The sequence below is a fragment of the Bombyx mandarina genome, chromosome 23 (assembly GCF_030267445.1).
Source record: "Bombyx mandarina strain Sakado chromosome 23, ASM3026744v2".
Taxonomy (NCBI): Eukaryota; Metazoa; Arthropoda; class Insecta; order Lepidoptera; family Bombycidae; genus Bombyx; species Bombyx mandarina.
In genome coordinates this window covers 6,145,457-6,166,836 of record NC_143229.1, presented here as the reverse complement: position 1 = coordinate 6,166,836, position 21,380 = coordinate 6,145,457, and the positions used below count along the sequence as shown (strand labels likewise).

Sequence of the window (21,380 nt, the reverse complement as noted above, 5' to 3'; positions counted from 1 at the left end):
CCGCGACAAACTGGTGTAGTATTCAAAAGAAAGGGTAGAAAAATTGTGTACGACGTATATTGCTTCATTATAAAACAGGGGAAGAATGATATGGAAAAAGTAAAACAGACTTCGGAAGTAACAAAAACATCAGTGAGTACTGTTAGGTGCATTATTAACGAAGCTAAAGGCTCTGGCTTGCTCGCCGTGTTTCGGACTCCGGGTAAGAAAAGATCAGGGAAGAAGAAAGTTACCGGAATGGATAGTTTCGTTCAATCTGTAATAAAAAGATGTAATCATAATAACTACATAACAAGCAGCGAAACTCCGTACCGTCGAAAGGCTTCGAAAAATTTAAAGAAGATATAAATTTTAATGGCTCGGTATGAAGTTTACGACAAATTATGAAAGAGCTAGGCTTCAGATGGAAAAAAACAGAAAATAATCGGAAGCTGGTAATTGAAAAAAGTTACATTCGATTTCTACGAATCGAATATCTTCAAAAAATAATTAATTATAGACAAAAAAGTAGACCGAACCGACCGAGTTGTAAACTACACCAATGAGCCCTATGTCGACTCATCACGATGATAACGACTCGGGTGATGAAAACAGTGATGATGATGATGGTCAAGATTAGGATAACGAAAAAAAAAATACAAATACCAGCTTCGCTTCAACTGAACCAAGACCTGGCAACAGCTCTAGTTTTGACTTAATAGAAGGAATATCTATTTTACCCCAAGATTAAATTATTACAATTATTAACCTATATTTTTTGTTGATGTTCTAATAAATATATAAATAAATACATAATATGTTGATTTTCATAATTTAATAGCATTATGACGCAGAGTAAATAATATTTTTGCACGTGAGTGTACCATGCGCGAACTTACCCCCACTACGTCGACAAATGCTCAAGAAGTTTGCCGGCTATTATACCGGAAAACGTAGCGTGGGTAAGCCTCCCACAAGATGGACCGACGACCTATTGAGGTTCGCGGGGATCCTCCGGATGCAGGCAGCGCAGGACCGATCTTTGTGGCGAGGCTTGGGGCTTGGGCTAGCATTAACTTATTACCTGTTTTAAGCTTGGTATAAAAATCATTAATATTCTCTAATCGATATATTCATCTTATCTTTATTTTAAAGGAGTTATGTTTATTTCTAATTTGAGACATTTCATTTTTCTTTGAAAGACAATATTCAAACGACAGATTGACAGGCTCTGGTTTGAAGCACTGAAGTATGAAACCCACTGAAGTACTATATAAGTCTATGATGAAACCTAGTTCTATGGTTTGAAGTATTGTTAACAGAAACGTTATGGTAGACAATATGTACACCTATATAGTTATTTTATAAGTTTTCCGTCAGTTAGTTTCAAGCCATCTAGATGGCAGCACATAGATAATAGCACATAAATCAGATCTGAACATCCAAATTGGTCCGAACCAGACCAGATCGGGGAATCGCAGCCTTCTATTCTATAAGGGCGTTTACTTTTCCGCTTCGTCACTTCCTTCTGCAGCATTGTGCATTACTTGTTAAATAACTATTCATAAATGACTTTTAATAAAAAACAAAATACTTCTGGATTTCAATTTATTTATACATATCTGCCTATGTACATAAATTAATTATATACTCTACTACTGTAACAAAATAATATTATTTTACATCGCGAAAATTATTCGCAAATCAATATTTACAGTACATGTATATTGAATATATATTTGATTTTCTCTTCACGGACAAAAAGCTAAAGATTTAATTAAATAAGCAACAACAATCACTGTAACATTTTATAAACCATTAAGAATATATAGCTCACACAGCCATGAAAGTGCAAGTAATTATTTTCTATTATATATCGCCGTTACAAAGTTGTCTTAACATTATAGAATTGATAGGAAAAAATTATACCATTGAATTTAAGAATACGTCGCTATTGCCTATGGTGAATTGCTCCAAAGCTCCTTTTTGTTTAGGCATTCCCTAAAGCTTTCCATCGTGTTATTTACATACTTTACTTAATCGCTATCTGCCGACGAAGTTATGTAATGCTGGACAATTAAATTGTAGAAATGATTTTACATAAGGTGAGCGACGGTATTCACATTACGGTGTCTATGAACTCCGTGACCGCATGGTGATGACCTCATAAAAAAGTCCAGCCTAAGAAAACTAGATAAATGAAAGCAAATTGAAATTTATCAACATATCTATAAAACGATACCTTTGATACATTTCGACATTCTAAGTCCGAAAATACGGACTCATAAAAATAAATCATTAATAAAATGACTAAATAGCAAAAGCCAAAATAATTTCTGAGCAAAAAAAAATAAACATTACTTGTATTTCATATATTGAAATCGGCTGTCGTGGATTTGAGATAAGCGATTTATATTTTTACGGGGATTGAGAGGGATCGCTGTCTCTGCCTAGTATGACCAATGCACGTCTAGAATTTCTACTGCGACCTCGTGCAATTTTACAAAATAGTACTATCACTGTACAGCATGAAAAACACTAATTCTGTATTTCTGAACAATTTTAATAAATTCATAGTTACTATTGTTTATTTCTTCTTTTTCTCCAATTTTTCTTCTTGTCCACAATCTTACTTAATTGCCCAATTAAATCTAAAAATATACAAGAACATAATAAGCTGTCAAATACCGAACTTAACTTATTAATGTCATGTGAACTTAAAAATATACATTAATTAGGAATTATAACTAAACAGTTTAATTTTAAATTTTTATCACGTTAATTTATAACATTTAAATATCACATAATGAATTAATTTTTTAATCATTACAACATTTGAAAATGGCAAATTAGAAAACTTGAAATGAAAAATTTCAAGACATTCCGATTCGTAAAAATTCATTCAACCACTCATTCAAGGAACTAGATATGAAAACTGTCACAATTCAATTCATCATCAGTCATCATGATGTATTTAAATGATATTGTACACATACTCAGAGAATATACACACGCAGAAATACTAAATGTTGTGGCCTCTACTGCCAAGTGTATAAATTTTCCGCAAAACAAACCAATACTTTATTTTAAGAGCATAAATACATCAAACTTTTATTATAAAACGATACAATCTACAGTATACCGTTCTTTCAAATATCCATACAATCGCTATCCAAAACATTAAAATGTAATTGGTGTCGAAAAGTTATTGTTTCAACAGCAGCATTATGGGACGTGTAAATGTAAATACATCTAATTGAAAGGCACTAAGACCCTAAACTACTAATAGAATCTCTGTACAAGATCATAATTTGAATTCCAAAATATGTTTTCATCAGGCAATGACATGTGATAAAATTGTTTATACAACTGAAAAGACAACAATATTTTATTACTATCAGATAATGAGCATTGCACAATCTTAGAGTAAATGCATTTTCTCAAACTTATAGGTACCTATAAAAATATACTATACACAATGCCATTCCAAAAAAATTTGTTGGAAGTTAATTCATTTATACAAGATTGTGTAACAGACATGATTATATTCATAGAAATTATACAGAAACGATGGTTTCCTACATTCTTTAATGTATGAATTAATCCAATCTTTCTGAGATTCTAGACAGAAAGTGCGTGCAATTAAATAAGCACAAAACAGACTATTTAGGATAATGAAAAGTTTACTTAATTTAACAAAAAAAAAAACAGAAACTCAGTTTCAAACTCTTAGAGCAAAATTATAATGGTGTTATTATTATTAGGTGCTGTAATGTCTATGATTTCTTATTTTTGAAACAAGATTACAAATTTTTAAAGCAGGACCCAACTTTAGACCCATGTACTTCATCATCATACCAGAATTCAGCAATAGTAATGCTTTCCCGTCGATTTCCTGTAACAGATAATAAAACTATAATGTCTCTACAATATAAAGTTTGTATATTAAGCAAAGTAATCTTTTAATAAAAATTTATGAATGTTGATACTGTTTGTCTCTTGTACTGGAATAGGTATTAGACAATATGAAAATAAACTTTTACACTTCTATTGCTAATAACTATTTAGCAATGTATTGGCTTTTAAGCAATGTAATGAAGTATTGGTAATTTTTAATACAATTTTTTCTTAACCAATTAGTACAGGTAGCTGAGAAAGCTAAGAATATTTTGAAGTCATTGTGAACAGGGTGAGGTAGAAATATGTCAGTCCAGTGGCTGAATCGTTTGGTTGGTTTAACTGAATATGGGTGTCACAAGAGCTAGTCTGACTCAACTAAACAGACCTAGCTTACAGTATCAAGGAAAAAATAATGTTCTCATTTTGGATACTTTTAACTTTTTTAAACAATCATTGTGTTCCTGTATGTGCAGGATGTTTATAAAAAAAACGTACATGTTTCCTGAACAAGTCAGCGTGTGCTGCAAGGGCCTGATCAGCAGCAGCAATAAACCCGATGACGTCTTCCACAGACCAGTCCCCCGGCGGAGTCTGCGGCGGCGGCGGAGGAGGTGCCCCACTGGTCGTGGTTGTGGATGATGCAGGCTCTGCTCGTTCTGGAGACACGCGTCCCACCTTGCTTGCAGAGCACTCCTCTGCGTTAGCTATATTCTCATCCTGATATAAAATATTTATTCATTTTAAATACTGGAATTCAATTTTTAAACGACACATAATGTAGTAGTTGTCTGACACCCATCTGTGACCATAGAAACTGTAAGGGATTCGAGACATCATAACTAATATAAAAACTATTATGTTTACTGTTTAGGTAGCTTAGTTACACACTTAAGCAAATGTGTTTAAGTAGCATTTCAGTTATGCATGCATTTAGTAATCCTTTGTATGAAAAGGAGAACAACAATGACAGTAATCGCAAGATGAAACTGTAAAAATAGTTCTAGTTCATCTAAAATTCTAAAACCGGTCTATACCATCTTAAAAAAACCATCTCTTTTTATACATGCCTATAATGTATTGTTCTAGGATATTTTTATTATTTTGAGTTGTTTTATGAAAACATTGTATTTAGTTTACAAAATTAACTGATTACATTAAATTTGTCATTATGTCTATTAAGTCATCAGGGTTGGTAATCGAATCTATTAAGTGATACAAAATAAGTGGTAATATGAACAATAGCACAAATATCTTTTATCACTACCAATTTCTGTGTGAATGCAATAAAATTCAATGAAATTGATAATCTCAATTGGCAAATATTAATTATTTGAGTTGAATATATTATACTTTTCCAGTTCAATTATATTTATTTGCATACCCGACATGATGGAAAGAGCTTTAAAATATTTTTTGAGGAACTAAAAAAACTAGAAGATAAATTATGTGGAGAGGCATAAACACTTTTGATGAAAATATGAACATTTTAAAAATGTTTTGAACAAAATAACATTGTTCTAATGAAGCAACCTTAGATATTTTTGCTTGCGGTCAACCACAAAGCTAACTGGATTGCAGGCAAGTGCATGTGAACCCTAATCCTGATATTAAACCGACATATACGGGCATCCAAAATTAATAAAAAATTATAAAGGATTTATCCTTTTGAAGTTGTTATGGCCTAAAGTATAAGACGTCCGATGCATTTGCATGTTGCGATGCATCAGTGTTTCAGGTACCAATTTTTTCAATGAAATACGTACTTAACAAATGTTCACGATTAACTTCCGCAGTGAAGGAATAGCATCGTGTAATAAAAATCAAACCCGCAAAATTATAATTTGCGTAATTACTGGTGATAGGACGTCTTGTAAGCCTGCACGGGTCGGTACCAAAGTTACAAAAAAAATGCTTACATTTAGGGGCCTCTTTACAGCTGATGACACATTATTCGATGATGAATCTCCGCAAAGTGAACATAGTTGAGCAGGCACATCCTCTGTATCTATTTTTATCATACCAACACAGCTTCCCACACCACTACAAACAGCTTTCAACCAATTCTTCAGGTCATCATTTGTAAGCTCTGAAGGTACTTTTACTGTATAATTTTTGCTTCCAGATGAGACCTATAACAAAATTAAGTTTTAGTTTACAATGAATACTATAATACCGACCTTAGTTAACTTGTTAGACCTGAAAATTGTAGTTTTGTGAACAAGAATTGCAATCTAACCCACAAATCTAGATAGTGATTCAGTACTATAATTTTATACACCATATAAGTATGCAAAAATTATTTTCTGTGCCACCTGTAAGCCTTGTATATTGAATATATTTCAATATTTTTTTTCATTCTTGTAGGCTCTATAGAGCTGTTAAGGCCCCTAGCTACTTCACTGAAGATTGTAGGTTCAATTTCCATATCAGGCAAGCATTCCTGTGATAAACAGGTTTGCTCAGGTTTGTAGTTTTTATCTATGTTTTTTTTATAAATTTTAATGGTATTATGAAAATTTTCTGCTTGAACTGCAATGTTGCTATAAGGACATGTAAAGGATTTCTAAAATTTGTGTAATAGTATATATGGATTCTCGTAAATGAAAAATTTATAATTCGTAGTGTTTACAACACTGAAACATTGTGATATATAAATTATTTATATATTAATATTATATATAAAATTAATCAAATGATGAAATAAAGTTTGTTAATGTTTTTAGGTTTCTGAATATTTATTTTTTATCTTGAAGTTTGTTATACCTCTAATGCAATAAAAACAATATAAAATGAATGCTAAAACATCCGGTTGTGACGTTTTGTTTAGAGAATACACATAGAAAGGGTGAAAGGCTATAAACCAAATAGCAACACTTCTGCATCTTTACATCAAAGCCACTGAAGTTCAATTAAAAACATTGAACTGTTGATGCTTATACCAAATAAAATGCACCTTCAATTAACAAAGATAAATGTTGCATATTAAGCAAAATTTCACTTATACCAAACATATATATATAGATAATATATATAAATAGCCTTCCACACCTCAATATATGAATTGATGTATGTATTTCATATTTTAATTTTTTTAAACTTGTAAATGAAGAAAATGTTACCTGTATTTTATTATTATTAGAATAGCTACTTGATGCAGTCATTATTGCTCTTGTCAATCTTTGAGGGTCTGGATGTACAATTAATAGTTCCTTAGCAAGAGCTTCAGCAGCACCTGAAGGCCCAGACCCTGAAATTGTACTGGGTAACAAGCTATTTCCACCAGTACAGCTGTTTCGAATACAAAGTCTCACTAGAGGAGCTGGTGTTGATGTAGGTGTTGTAGAGGAGTTTCCAGCACCAGTAGAACCACCTTCTGGCAAAGCAGGATTAGGTATACCAGTAGGTCTAAGTTTAAACCTGAAATGAAATAAAATTACCTAACATTGAATACTTTACAACTATGAAACTCACCACATTGGTCTGTTGGTTAATAAGTAGCTCTCACTATTACTACTGGGTCTTACATTGATCGGTGGTTAGATCATATATTTCATTATTAAATGTCTAAGTATACTTATTCTTATCCAGTATGGGTCTTTCTCACAAAAGATCAGAAAACTCTAATTCTAGTCATTAAACGTAGACTGTTTAACTTTTCTTTCAACAAGATAATGACAAAGATAACACACAACAATACCGAACAATGTATTTTCATATAAAACAAAATTTGTCTAATTACATCTCAATTCAATCAATAATTCATAGAGACAGTAAGTTTCTCAAAAAGTAATAATCCCAAAATTGTACTAATAGATGTTAATAATGTTACACACCTTGATGGAGTTGTAGCACTTTTGTAGCACTGACCAGGTGGCTGCAAAGGATGACCTGCTCGAGCACACCACCCTACAGGGAATATATCCCTAGAATCATATCTACACCAGTAATCAAATGCTCCTCTCCAACCATCAAATGTAACATGGATTTGGTCATTTTTAACTGCTCCAACTGTTGCACAGCATATCAACTGCGGGTTCTTTTTATCAACTGCTTCCAACTTTTGACCAACAAAAAATAAATTTGATTTGGGAGTAGGTGGCTCATCTTGAAATACTTTAGCAGGAGCCATTTGGGCTCCATTCAAAGTCTTGAGCAAAAACATAGGCCAACTGCTTGCATTCATGCGAAAGCCGAGTGGAGGTTGTAGCATTCCATCATGTTTTTCACAGTGTCCTATGGGGTGTATATCTCCAGCATCAACGAGTCGCCAAAAGTCATTTTTATTATCGCTTCCGTCCAATCTCAGTCTCAACCTTGGACCCAAAACACCAACAACAGTTGCAATGCATGTTGATGTCAGATTACGGGGATCCAATGCTTCGAGCTTCATCCCAACTTTAAAATCATTGATGGGTGGCATTGGTGCTTGTTTAAAACATTCTTGAGGTGCGGGTACACTATTTGTTTCTTTCATGTATTCAGTCCAGTCAAAAGGTTGGTAAATATCATAAAATGAACCCGTAGAATTGTTGTTAGAATTACTTTCAGTTCCGTTTGCTCCGTTTCCAGACTGTGGTGATGTGGTACGTTTTTCATTTTTCTTCTGATAAATGTTCAAACAATGCGTAGAGCAGAAATTTTTGCTGCTAGAAGGTACATTACCGCGTATAACTGTGTCACAATGTAGACACGCGCCTTTGCTGTACGCCTGTCTGAACTCTGAGAGACATGTTTCGGAGCAAAACTCTTTTTTACCATTTTCCGTCGGTAGAACATATTTTAACGGAGTCTTACTTTCAGCACACCATGTACAAGTACGTTTCGGAGGTCTACCAGGACCACGTATTTTGCCGGGAGCTGGCCCCGAAGAGCCGACAGTATTATTCGACATTGTTTTATTGTAACTTTCAACGCATAATTAAACACATTCTCACTTTCTGCCAATGAACTTGAAATTTATTGTATTTTTCGCAATATTTTAATGCCGTAATCACTATTACGACGGAAAAGATACTTAAATAAGCTCAAATATAAACAACGTCAGACAGTAGGTATTTTGGGTAGGTACCTATTTATGACGCGCTTGGAAATTCGAGCGGCCATATTAGTTTTATTAAATTTCGGATACATGATAGAAAGTAACTAGAGATACGTTTTGGTCAAAATTAGGTATTTTGATTAAATTTTCGAGGGCTGATGTCACAGTAGCAAATCAGAAAGCGGCATGAGACTTATAATTTTATAAAAAAATTACTTAAATTAACCATGCTTTAAAAAAAGTACGGTTAAGTAGTAGCGTTTACAGTTTCTTTGCTCAAAATACAAATTTTGTTGAGTTTCAATGTATAAATACAGAAAACACAACATAAATATATTTAACTTATCACAAATATGGCATATTTTTTTATCAATAAAGTAAGATTGTCTATTAAATGAGATAAATGCTCTGCCGGATGCAGTGAGAAGTACTTCAACTTTAAAAGAATGGTGTAGGAACATAACTGCATATTGTTTGTTGCATATAAGCTTTACTTGTAAATATATATATATGCGCAATGTAGGCGTGAGGTGATGGTTTGCTTAATAGATATAACATAATTAATAATTGGGAATTTAATTGTTTTTATAATCGAACAATCACCAATAGTCATCGAACAAACGATAATTGATCAAAATTAATTAATCTGAATGATAAAAATAAAGATATCTAGTAAAAGGTGCCAACTTAAGGGTGATCAATTGTTTAAGTAATTATAAATGAATAAAAGACGGACAAACAATTTTTACATTCGAACATTAACGAACAAACGACGAACAAATAATTATAAATAAAAACAATCCGAAAATCAAAAAAGGTGGGGCCAAATTCAGTGAGCCGACTGTTATACCAATCACTCACATGAGGACGAATACGCAAACTAGGAGTGGGTAATATCAGTTTTGCCGCGTATCGAATCGTATCTATATATCGAGTATCAATATCGGATATTGAATCTATATATTTTCTGAATATATATATATATATTGATGGATGCTAGTAGATTTTCTCGATTCATGATATTTGAGATTTGAAACGATACGCTGATATAATATCGTAGTAGATATAGATTTAAGTCAACGTTATACGGTTGGTTTTCTGATATCAATTTATAATATGATTTTAAAGTAATAAAAAGAACATGAAAATAAAAATATCAAAAAAACTTTCCTTCATGCTTTTATCAGGCTTAGGACTGGCTACATCATTTTCAGTTTTTAGTATTTTGTGTCTTAATTTAAAATTAAAAAATATACCAAAAGAGTGTAGATTTCAAAAGTTTAATACAAACACAAGAAATAAACTCAATTATTTGGATTCAACTAAAAATAGAAAAATGTGTACTTTAAAAATCAAACACAAAAAACTTTTAAGTATTTATAAACACTTGTCCAAAAATTGTAGTTCAAGGTCAAAGCACGTGAAATTAAATTTAACGATGCAAATAGGCTATACTGCATTCAAGTTAGGGTCGAAAATTGAAACTTCTTTCCTAAATTGTATCCTGTTGATACGCTAAGAATAATCTACAGACATATGGACTTAAATATAAGGTTTACAATTGTATGGATAATGCCTGTTTCTGTTTCATTCATCACATGATATCCCTATCGTGCGCTCACTCACTCTGGCCGATTCGATACGAACCAAACGAATGTAGCTGATATTCACGAATCGGTACGATATGCCGATGCGCATCACATCGAGCAATATCGTGTATCGGCTGATATCGATATATAGATTTCGATTCACGAATCGGTACGATATGCCGATGCGCATCACATCGAGCAATATCGTGTATCGGCTGATATCGATATATAGATTTCGTGCGGGGCGATATCGGATTCAACGATATTGCTGCGATATATAGATATTGAATCTAGATACGATTTATATCACCCACTCCTAACGCAAACCCACAAGTGTAGGACGACATTTGCGAATGATTATGCAAAGTTTTCGCTGCATTCGTGGTTTTCCAAGATGTGTCGGTTTTTTAACAGATATCAAAGCGCACGAACCTCGAACCTTCGCGTAGTCTCCCACACATTCGCTTGCCCAGTTGCGCCGACGATTGCGAAGGTGACGGACGTATACTATACGCCATTTTCATAGTTCGTGACGTCTACTGTGTAGCGTATCTTCATCAAAAGAAATCCTATAAAAACAGCATGGCTGTTAATGATGTCTGGGAAAGAATTAAAAACTCTTTTTCTCTTCAATGTTCTATTGACGAATTAAAAAGGAGGAGAAATTCGTGAGACATTCGTAAACAAGCGGAGGAGGAAGCGCAAGAGGGTTCGCAAATTGAGTATGCGAACCCATTTGCACAACCGCTAGGTTTGCGAATGAATGTTTGACGGCCCTTCACATGCCCGCAAACATTCGTACAATGTACGAATATTTGCGCGCATGTCAGTGGCCGGCATCAGGGACGCATTCTTGCTAGCGGTGGGCTGTGGCGGCATTTTCGGTTAGCGAAACGAAACTAGCTATCAAATGTCAATAGCGGCTTTTGAAACGCGCTATTTCAGTAGCGAGCGATAGCGGGTTTTGTTTAGCAGTAAACTAATGTGCACGCGAACGAGCTAGCGTCGCGATTAATATTTCAGTAATTACGACTTTATTTGTAATCTATCTTTAGGGATAGGATATGTTAGCATTACTTTGAAAGAGACAAAATGATGATTGTCTATTTCGATCGAACCGATGTTTGCGCTACGTGTCGCGATAGGTGCCGACCGAGCGGTACGAAGTTAAACGAATATTGCCGAACGTTGTGTGATTTGTGTTCGTGATCGGTGACGTGATTGAGGTAGTAGACGTTAGCAGGTTATTGCAGTACGGCGAAACTAGCTAACCGCTATTTTGTCTATAGATAGTTTCAATAACCATTTACATTGCGCAACGACCATGCCTAATTCTTGCAGCGATGTAAAATGTACTCTATAGAGTGTAGATTATAGTTGCAATATAATAGCGGACTTTTTGGCGGGAGCGCGAGGAGTGAAGTTGTGTGATTTGTTTTAATTGGCCTATTTAGTGTTTCTTCAGATTTAAATATGTAATAATGGTGGTTTATTAACTGCTTAGTATCTGTGAAAGTGCACAAATGTGGGAAAATGAAACAAAGATACTGAACGTAACTTCTCGGGATCTTCCAAAAAGTCCACTGTAAAAGTCTCAGTAAATAACCACCATTTTACTGAGATTATACTTCATCCCATATCGTCTCATCTCATTTCATTTCGTTTTCATTTCACTTCATGCCATCTTTCATAATATTTAACTTCCTTTCATCTCATAATATAATTTTCATATAAAAAAGTTACGTATTTTTAAAATTAAAATAAAACTTGACCTACAGGTCTTAGTTACCAGGTCAAAAAATCCCATAGAAAAAAAACTTCGGTGTACTGTATTACCATGACATGGGGTAAATTGGGATCCTGGGGTAAATTGGGACAAACCTGCGGAAGATTCTCAAAGTACTTGTAGCACGGAATCTACCTAATTTTCTTTAAGGTAATATTTATCAATGTATAGAAGAAAAACCAAGTTAATTATGGAAGTACTAAACATGAGTTAAGTTGGTCCCAAAAATTCGTCAAATTAAATTTAAAATAGTGGTTGAAAAGTGCGTTTTAAAACAGCTTAAAGAACTTTTAAAAAAAGTGATATTATCGTTGTTTTTTCAATAAGATCACAGTTTATATAAGTTTTTAATACACCTGGAAATACCACAACAAACGGTAAGTTGCAATATTCTTATTTTAAATACAATATTTCGACAAAATAAAAAATGTATATTTTTTCCTTTCTTTTTGGGGAAAATTGGGACGTATGTAGGGTAATTTGGAACGAGACTGGAAAAATTAGGGACGAAAAAACACAAAATTGGAACGCTAAAAGACAAAATAGGGATGGCTTGTTAGGGTTGTCACTGATATCTTATAATAGATTTTTTAGCCTATACTATCACTTAATTGCGTGATGTAAAGAAGGTTAATGTGTTTATCAGTTAGTTTATGTAAGTATTATAGGTAAAAGAAAAGTATATATATAATTACTTTTTTTTCGCGACATTTACCTTGTAATATCTGCCCGGTCGTATGTTCTTTATAGCAATAAAAAAAATTAAAAGTTAAAAGAACTCAAACGAATCAAAACTTTTGTTATTTCAGAATCTATTCACGCATCGAATCATGATTTTGTTAACATTCACAACGAACACACACAAATAAAAACAGGCCTCAGATTTTAAATGTAGCATTAATTAAAAATCCGAGATATCCAATTATGAGTGAGTGAATTAATTGAGTTTAGTTATTTCGCTTAGAAAGAATTTCTTTTATTTTTGTTATTATTGGCAATAATCAGATAAAGCTGTTTTTTTATCTTATTCACCTGATATCTTACTCTTGCTCAAAGATTATTTTGAAAATGTTGATTAAATAAAATTGTATTATTGCATTTCCAGTCCTTTTGTTTTCTATTTTTTATTCTATTTTATGATTTTGTTTCAGAGTTGTGATTTTTAAGGAAATTAAATAATAATTTTATAAAATATAACATGCACATACTTTTTTTGATCATTGTATTGTTGATTATCATTCACGTCACATCGCTTCGGAATAGAAACTAGCTTAATTTACACTATGTTGTGTATTGTGCTTAAATTATGGATTGTATTCATCATTTCGGTCCATATAAATAATTATATGGCACCTACCTATATATCGCAGTACTGCGAGTTGACAACCCTTACAAATATCCCAATTTAACCCTTAACCGTGTCAATTTACCCCGGACGCTGGGTAAATTGGGACGGCCATTATTTTACCGATTATTTCTTTAAAATGAATAATTAAAATAATTTAACGGTTTTTATCACCTAGGTACGTTCAAGACTCAACTTATTTCTTTGGTTGAGCAGTGACTATTTATTTGGAACTATTTTAAAATTCAATCTGAAGGTCGATTTTGTCCCTATTTACCCCATTGTACGGTATCTATCAATTAACCTTAAAATAAGAATTGTATATCATAACGTTTTGTTTATCATTTATGTTAAAATTATCATTTGTATTGCGTAGAAATATGTCTCAGTCAGTTACGAAACTTATAAATAATGCAGATATAGCTGAAAAAAGGCTAGCCGAATTACGTAAAAAGGTTCGTTTGAAAAAAAGTACGGTTTTTAAGAATACTAATAATGCATATTAAAAAAAACCTGGTTTTTATGTAGCTCCTTAGCCAGCACTAATATAGCATTATATTTTATTCTTTGGGAGTAATAAACAATTTGTTCTGATGTCGTTTATGTTAATCCACTTAAAACACTTGATTAGTAATCGCTCCACGTTTTTTTCTAAAGCTGGAAGAGGTGAAAAAGTTTAAAATAGAAGAAAAGATCAAACAGCTAATACAAGAAAATAATACTTTGTCGGCGAAGGTAAACGCTGCGAAGGCAGAGTTAATAGGTTTGGAAATATCACACGGAAAGAGGCAGTATGCGATACCTGGTAAAACAGACCTGCTGGAAACAACCAAGATTGTTACAACTATTCAAGATTCCGTTTGTAATGAAAAACCAATTATCGATAAAAAGGAGAAGAAAGTCAAAGATTCTAATAAAAAACCCAAAGATAAACCTAGTGAATCTGCTGATGTAGCAGTAGATGTAAGGAAACTAGATTTTCGGATTGGAAAAATTGTTGAGATTAGTAAACACCCTGATGCTGATTCTTTGTATGTGGAAAAAATAGACTGTGGTGAAGAAAATCCACGAACTGTTGTGTCTGGTTTAGTAAACCATGTTTCAATAGATGAAATGCGAGAAAGAATAGTTATGGTACTCTGCAACTTGAAACCAGTTAAGGTATTAATATTATAGTTCAGTAAACAAAATCTTACCTATAATATGGTATAATTAATTTCCAAATTTTAATATATTTTTAGATGAGAGGTGTAACATCTGAAGCCATGGTAATGTGTGCATCATCTGCTGAAAAAGTTGAAGTTTTAATACCTCCACCTGATGCTTTACCAGGGGATTTGGTTGTATGTGAAGGATATCCTAGAGAGCCTGAAGCTGTGCTTAATCCCAAAAAGAAAATATTTGAGACTTGTGCACCTGATTTAAAAACAAATAATGAAAAGATAGCCTGTTATAAGGGTAATCCAATAATTGTACCAGGAAAAGGTCCAATAATTGCACCAACTTTAATCAATGTTAATGTAAAATAAAATATATACATCAATAAATTTTCATAATAATTGCAGTAAATTAACTTAACATCACCAGGAGTTGCAGGAAGTATACATCTATAGAGCATTAAAGTCTATCTTTTCCTACAGTAAATAAAATTAGAATAGTTTACAAAGTAATACCTATTGCATTTCTTAAAAGGATTAATTTCGGATTTTGTTAGGCATTTTACAATTTTATTCAATCCATTAACTTGTTTTTATGTACCACAAACTCCGCTCACAGTCCTCGTTGAGCCCTTCGTCGCAAGCGACGGGTTCGACGAAGTAACGAGTGATTTAATCCATAGACACAGCTCACTGAGTTTCTCGCTGGATCTTCTCAGTGGGTCGTGTTTCCCATCCGGTGGTAGATTCTGCGAAGCACTGCTCTTGCTAGGGCCAGTGTTAGCAACACTCCTGGTTTGAATCCCGTGAGCTTACCTACACGTCATTTAGAAGCTGAAATAGCCTCTCAAGGCTAAAGCAAAGGTAAAAATTTTTTTTATATGTTTTCTATATAGTATCTAGGACCCATATAAGAACATTGTGTATATTAGTTTTTAGTTTGTAGGATAACAAGATGGTAAACAATGTTTTTTTTATTAAATATTTGAGACAGAAATATCTCATATCCTTTTAGGAATCTGATTAAAAAAACTAACTATTGTATGTCTATATAGTCACAAATTCATTATGTCAACAAAAAAGTAAATATTTAATACCTGTAATCAGTACAGCTAAAACTAGAAGTGATCATCAGATGGTAACAGGCACATTGAATCTCAATTTCAAATTGGGCAGATTCTGACTGAAGTTTACATTCCGTCAAGTACCAGCAAATACGATAACTCATAGGTGTTTTCAGCTTGAACTTTAAACTCTTGATTGCCTAAGAGACCCCATGGACGAAATTAGAATGATGAGCTTGCAGTCATCAGAAGATTCGTGTAAATATTGGCAACTCAACAGACAAATCTCAAAGTCTGTTGAATCCAATCTATGCCGTTTTAATACTGAGCTTAATAAGGAGGCTGTAGAGCAAAACAAAACTTCCAAGGTGTTCACAAAGGATCTGTCTATTGGGCAGAGCCAGTTGACGAAACTGAAAACCAATATTGGCAGAATCATTTCGTCCAAGCCTGAGAGCGATCGAGGAGTTCTATGGATAGTAATACTCATTTACTCGACAACCTGTGGAGACTGACAAAGGATCCAAGAGCTAGATTAATCCGACATGAAACCGAAGATATCCCCCACGTCAGCGTGTTCGATATTAGAATGACTCTCAAACAGCTTTAGGACAACGGGGCACTAGGTGATGATGTAATTATCTGAACTACTGAAGGCGGGTGGAAAAACTTCAGAAATTATTTAATTCCGTCATAGTGCATCTTTCCCGCGGCGTGGAAAGACGCTGACGTTATCGGCATACACTAGCCGGGCAAACCGAAGAACGAAACCGCGAGTTACCGCCCCATCAGTCTCCTCCCGGCGATAGGCAAGCTATACGAACGGCTCCTTCGTAAACGACTCTGGGACTTCGTCGCGTCCAATAAAATATTGATCGACGAGCAGTTTGGGTTCCGCGCCAAACGCTCGTGCGTCCATCAAGTGCACTGCCTCACAGAGCATATCTTATTAGGGCTGAATAGGCGGAAACCCATCCCGACAGCAGCCCTCTTCTTCGATATAGCGAAGGCGTTCGACAAAGTCTGGCACAACAGTTTGATATACAAACTGTATAACATGGGAGTGCTAGACAGACTCGTGTTCATCATACGAGACTACTTGTACCGTTCGTTCCGATATCGAGTCGAGGGAACGCGCTCTCGCCCCCGTCACGTTACAGCCGGAGTCCCGCAAGGCTTCGAGGGAGAGGGCTCCCCGTTACTGTTCAGTTTGTATATCAATGATATACCCCGGTCTCTGGAGACCCATCTGGCGCTCTTGGCCGATGACACGGCTATCTACTACTCGTGTAGGAAGAAGTCGTTGCTACATCGGCGACTTAAGACCGTAGCTACCACCATGGGACAGTGGTTCCGGAAGTGGCGCATCGACATCAACCCCACGAAAAGCACAGCGGTGCTCTTTAAAAGGGGTCGCCCTCCGAACACCACATTGAGTATCCCTCTCCCGACTAGGCGCGTTAACACCTCCGCCTCCGCCATTCGCCCAATCACGATGTACGACCAACCCATACCATGGGCCCCGAAGGTCAAATACTTAGGAGTCACCCTCGACAGAAGGATGACATTCCGCCCCCAAATAAAGACGGTACGCGACCGTGCCGCCTTCATACTAGGACGCCTCTACCAGATGATATGCAGGTGAAGTAAAATGTCCCTTAGAAATAAGGTGACACTTTACAAAACTTGCATACGTCCCGTCAGACCTATGCAAGTGTAGTGTTCGCTCATGCGGTCCGCACACACTTAAAATCATTCCAAGTAATTCAATCCCGTTTTTGCAGGATAGCCGTCGGAGCCCCGTGGTTCGTCAGGAACGTCGACCTCCATGACGACCTGGACTTAGAGTCCATCAGTAAGTATCTACAGTCGGCGTCGATGCGCCACTTCGATAAAGCGGCGCACACGATAACCCTCTTATCGTGGCCGCCTCCAACTACATATCCGACTTTGCTTTGCCGGCTAACCAAAGCCGCCGTCGCCCAAAAGATTTCTTGTCGAATCTTCCGGATCCGCAATCCTCACTGCCCTCATCGAACTTGTCGATTAGAGTTAGACGTGGGAAGTAGCCCATAGACGTAACTTACTGAGCTTCTTGTCGAATATTTCAGTGGGTCGCGATTCCGATCCGGTGGTAGATTCAGCGAAGAAATTCTTTTGTTAGTGTTAGTAGTTAGTAGTACAGTCTAGTGTTAGTAATTCTCTAAAGTTGAGCCCGTGAGTTTACCTACCAGTCAGCACTGTAACGGTAGCCATTACAGAATACGGGATGTTTGACGGATGCCTGAATCTCGCTTACGACATTTTCAAGATAAGCTTGAATGCATATTATTATTTACAAGTTCCGAACAACATTCGGACCATCGGTCTACCGAGCAATATACCGCTCTGTGGAAGATCTTCCCTCTGTCGTGTACCCTACAAGCACCTTTATTGATCTGGCATGGTTTTACGACTGCTGGTATCTCAAGGTCGGTGGCGGCAATTACGTTGTGAATGTTAATGTGCTCCGGTGACCACTTAACACTATATGGGCTCTGAGCTCGTCCACCTATGTAGGCAATAAAAAAAAAGATGTATTTTATGTACTGAAGCACCTATTAGGAGTCTCTGTATAGTATGATCGGGGAAATAAAACTACATTTTAAGCAATGTCAACAATGTTTTTATACATCTTTATGTATTACATCTCTATATAACAGTATTTCAACATCATTATATTTTGTGGAAATCGAATTAATTTTAATTAGAAAAATAGACAGATGTGAATATGTTAACATTATATGAAGACCATAACAATAACTATATATTTTGCACTATGTATCAATATGTTCAAATTGTAACTATGTTACATTTCATTTTATGGATTAGCACAAGGCTGCGTGATATTTGTTAGGACTTGTTACAGTTATAGACAAAATTGAAATGTTTAATATGCCGAGGTGTTTTAGTTTAATGAATTACCTTACATTAAGGAACCCTTATTTTATTATGCTCATAATGCTGTATGTAGCATTCATTCAAAATTTCTATTTTGAAATAAATTACATTGACGGAAGCGCGAAATGACGTCATTTATATGGTTTAATAAAAATCCTTTATTCGGTGTTGATACGCTTAAATTCGGCGATTTAAGTGACTTCATCACATTTTTTATTACGGAAAATAAAATTCAGAAACGATAATTTTGTTTTAGGGTATTAAAAAATATAATATTAGTCATTTTTTTCCAAGATATTATGCATAACGTATTATTATCCACGTCTCTGTGATCAAGTGAGGCTCAAGCAGACAATTTCATAAACGACAAAATTCACAAACTTATCTCTAATTTTGTATTATATTAATTAATACATAAAGCAAATTATTATTATTTTTCATTAAAATCATATTTAAGTACAACAATAAATAGGGCAAATGCATGTTTATTTAAATAAAACCAAAGGCGGTCGATAATGTGTAGTGAAAAACATCATTTTAAATAAAAATATATGGTTAGTGATCAATGAGTTTACTTTTATGGAAGCCCGTCTTGGCTATATGGAAAAGATAAGTTTTACATAAAAGCTTTCTCTAACTATTAGAGCACATTGAATAACAAATTACTTGTACAGGTATGTTACTGTTCGTAAGACGGAAGGCAAGAGAGGGAGAGAGAGAGAGAGAGAATAATAATCAAATAGATTTGTGGAATTCGTTCAAGAAACAACACTAACCTGTGCTTTTTATTTGTTTACGCAGTCATAAATAGCTTATTCATAGACCATCGCCAATGTTGTTAGCAATGTCAACATTTGCAAACTCATCGTGACGCTTGTGAACTGATTGACTTTTCGTTCTGTACATACGTGACTTCCAAATAAACAAATCAGCTACGAGCCGTCTCTAGCCAGCGTTCATTTGAATCGGAGGCATTATAGTGCAGGCCCAAAGCGTGATCGATCATTCTTATATTATTATACAAACTAGCTTTAATAATAATTTCATTGTGAAACAATGTAGATCTATAAGATCTAGTTTTTTAGCTATCACAATATCCACTAAGTTTTACAAGGAAAAGAATTGAAGCCCGTACGTTATTTTTTTCGACGATAAATTTTCAAAGATATTCCTTGGGTCATAATCAAATCAAATGCCCATTTGAATATTGGAATGCGTTTGCACATTAATTTTTTATAGATTTTACTTATATGTATGTACCAGATATGTTGATATTTTTTTTATTTACTACCTATCATATAAAATTGTATAATATTATCCTTACCCCTTGTTATTCTAAATATACGTATTAGTAGTAGTATTTTATCTATTCAGTTTGAAATCAATTCCTTCTCTTGGTACAGCTATAGAGAATATTAGACGAACAACATCTTAAATACTTTTGTAATTTTGATCGTTATTATTAATACTTACATAATTATATCTTAAATATTAATTTAACAGGAAAACGACTATTAATTTGTAATACAGTCGGTTTTAAAGTAACATGTCTTTCGTCTTTGGCAACCAATGTGTGTGGGGCTTATAATTATATTTTCACTTTGAAATTATTGATGAACACAAAATTATAACAACACCATTTCCATTAAGTTTTTAACAGTATGTGTTTTACAAAAAAAATATGCTACAAAAATATATCAATGAAGAGAATATTATCGGACAATTGATTTATCGAAGTAAAAATAATTTATAGATATATTATCTGATTTCAAAAATAGAAACAATGGCACCGTAATAGTAATCCCATTAACAAAAAATGACTTAAAAGCAATGACTAATACTCAACATTCATATAAGTTCTAGTTATCATGTAAAGCAATTACGAAAATAATGATTCTAAATTCACTATAATTAAGTTTCTTACATGCTAATAAACAGATTTAATACATAGTAAAGCTTGTTTTTTTTTTTGTAAAATCTCTTTGAAGTTTATATAAATTACAATTGAAAGTTAAATAGGCCTTGCGAATGTAATATGTAGTGAACGGTAACACATCTACTACAATATTATTATTCTAAAAGCCGTGTGAACATTATGTTTACGTACAAAATTAGTGAGAACTATAGCGCACTCGGCGCACTATGAGTATCTACTATTGCGCCTAGAAACGTCAATACCTAGAAGCGCGATTTTTTCAAACAATATGTATGTACCACACCATAAAAATCTTTTAATCGTATTTTCTAAAATTGATAATAATTTAAAAGTTAGTATAAATTTTTTATTCTTAATTAATATTCTGTATTTTTATGAAAAGTCGTGGGGATTGGAGAAAAAAAGATAATGGTTTTCTAACCAATACAATTTAAATTGAATAAAGATAGAAAGAAAAAAAATCTTATATATATCCTACAGAACAAGAATATAGTTAAGTAAGACCTACTGAATACATACAATTGTTAAATCAACAAAACTGTTTAATTGATTCGGCTCACGATTTCTTTTCGACTAAATTGTTTAGTCTTTGGCGAGTCTGCTTACAGTTGATCCGGTTTATTACATTATTAAAATATAATCATTT

At 34.0% G+C, this 21,380-nt stretch overlaps 2 protein-coding genes across 2 annotated transcripts; one reads left to right on the top strand and one right to left on the bottom strand.

Moving 5' to 3' along the window:
• Positions 1-1,570: 1,570 nt before the first annotated feature.
• On the bottom strand, positions 1,571-9,384 carry Scm (Polycomb protein Scm). Its single transcript, XM_089737404.1, has 5 exons — positions 7,713-9,384; positions 6,999-7,296; positions 5,796-6,008; positions 4,375-4,596; positions 1,571-3,874 (listed from the first exon to the last, which is right to left on the bottom strand). Exons 1-5 carry the CDS (start codon positions 8,768-8,770, stop codon positions 3,740-3,742), a joined length of 1,926 nt encoding a protein of 641 aa, XP_089593530.1. The 5' UTR covers positions 8,771-9,384; the 3' UTR covers positions 1,571-3,739.
• A 4,509-nt stretch (positions 9,385-13,893) lies between these two features.
• Positions 13,894-15,196, top strand: AIMP1 (aaRS-interacting multifunctional protein 1). Its single transcript, XM_028186650.2, has 3 exons — positions 13,894-14,092; positions 14,295-14,798; positions 14,879-15,196. The coding sequence occupies exons 1-3, from the start codon at positions 13,985-13,987 to the stop codon at positions 15,164-15,166; spliced, it is 900 nt and encodes a 299-aa protein (XP_028042451.2). The 5' UTR covers positions 13,894-13,984; the 3' UTR covers positions 15,167-15,196.
• The last annotated feature ends 6,184 nt before the right edge of the window (positions 15,197-21,380 follow it).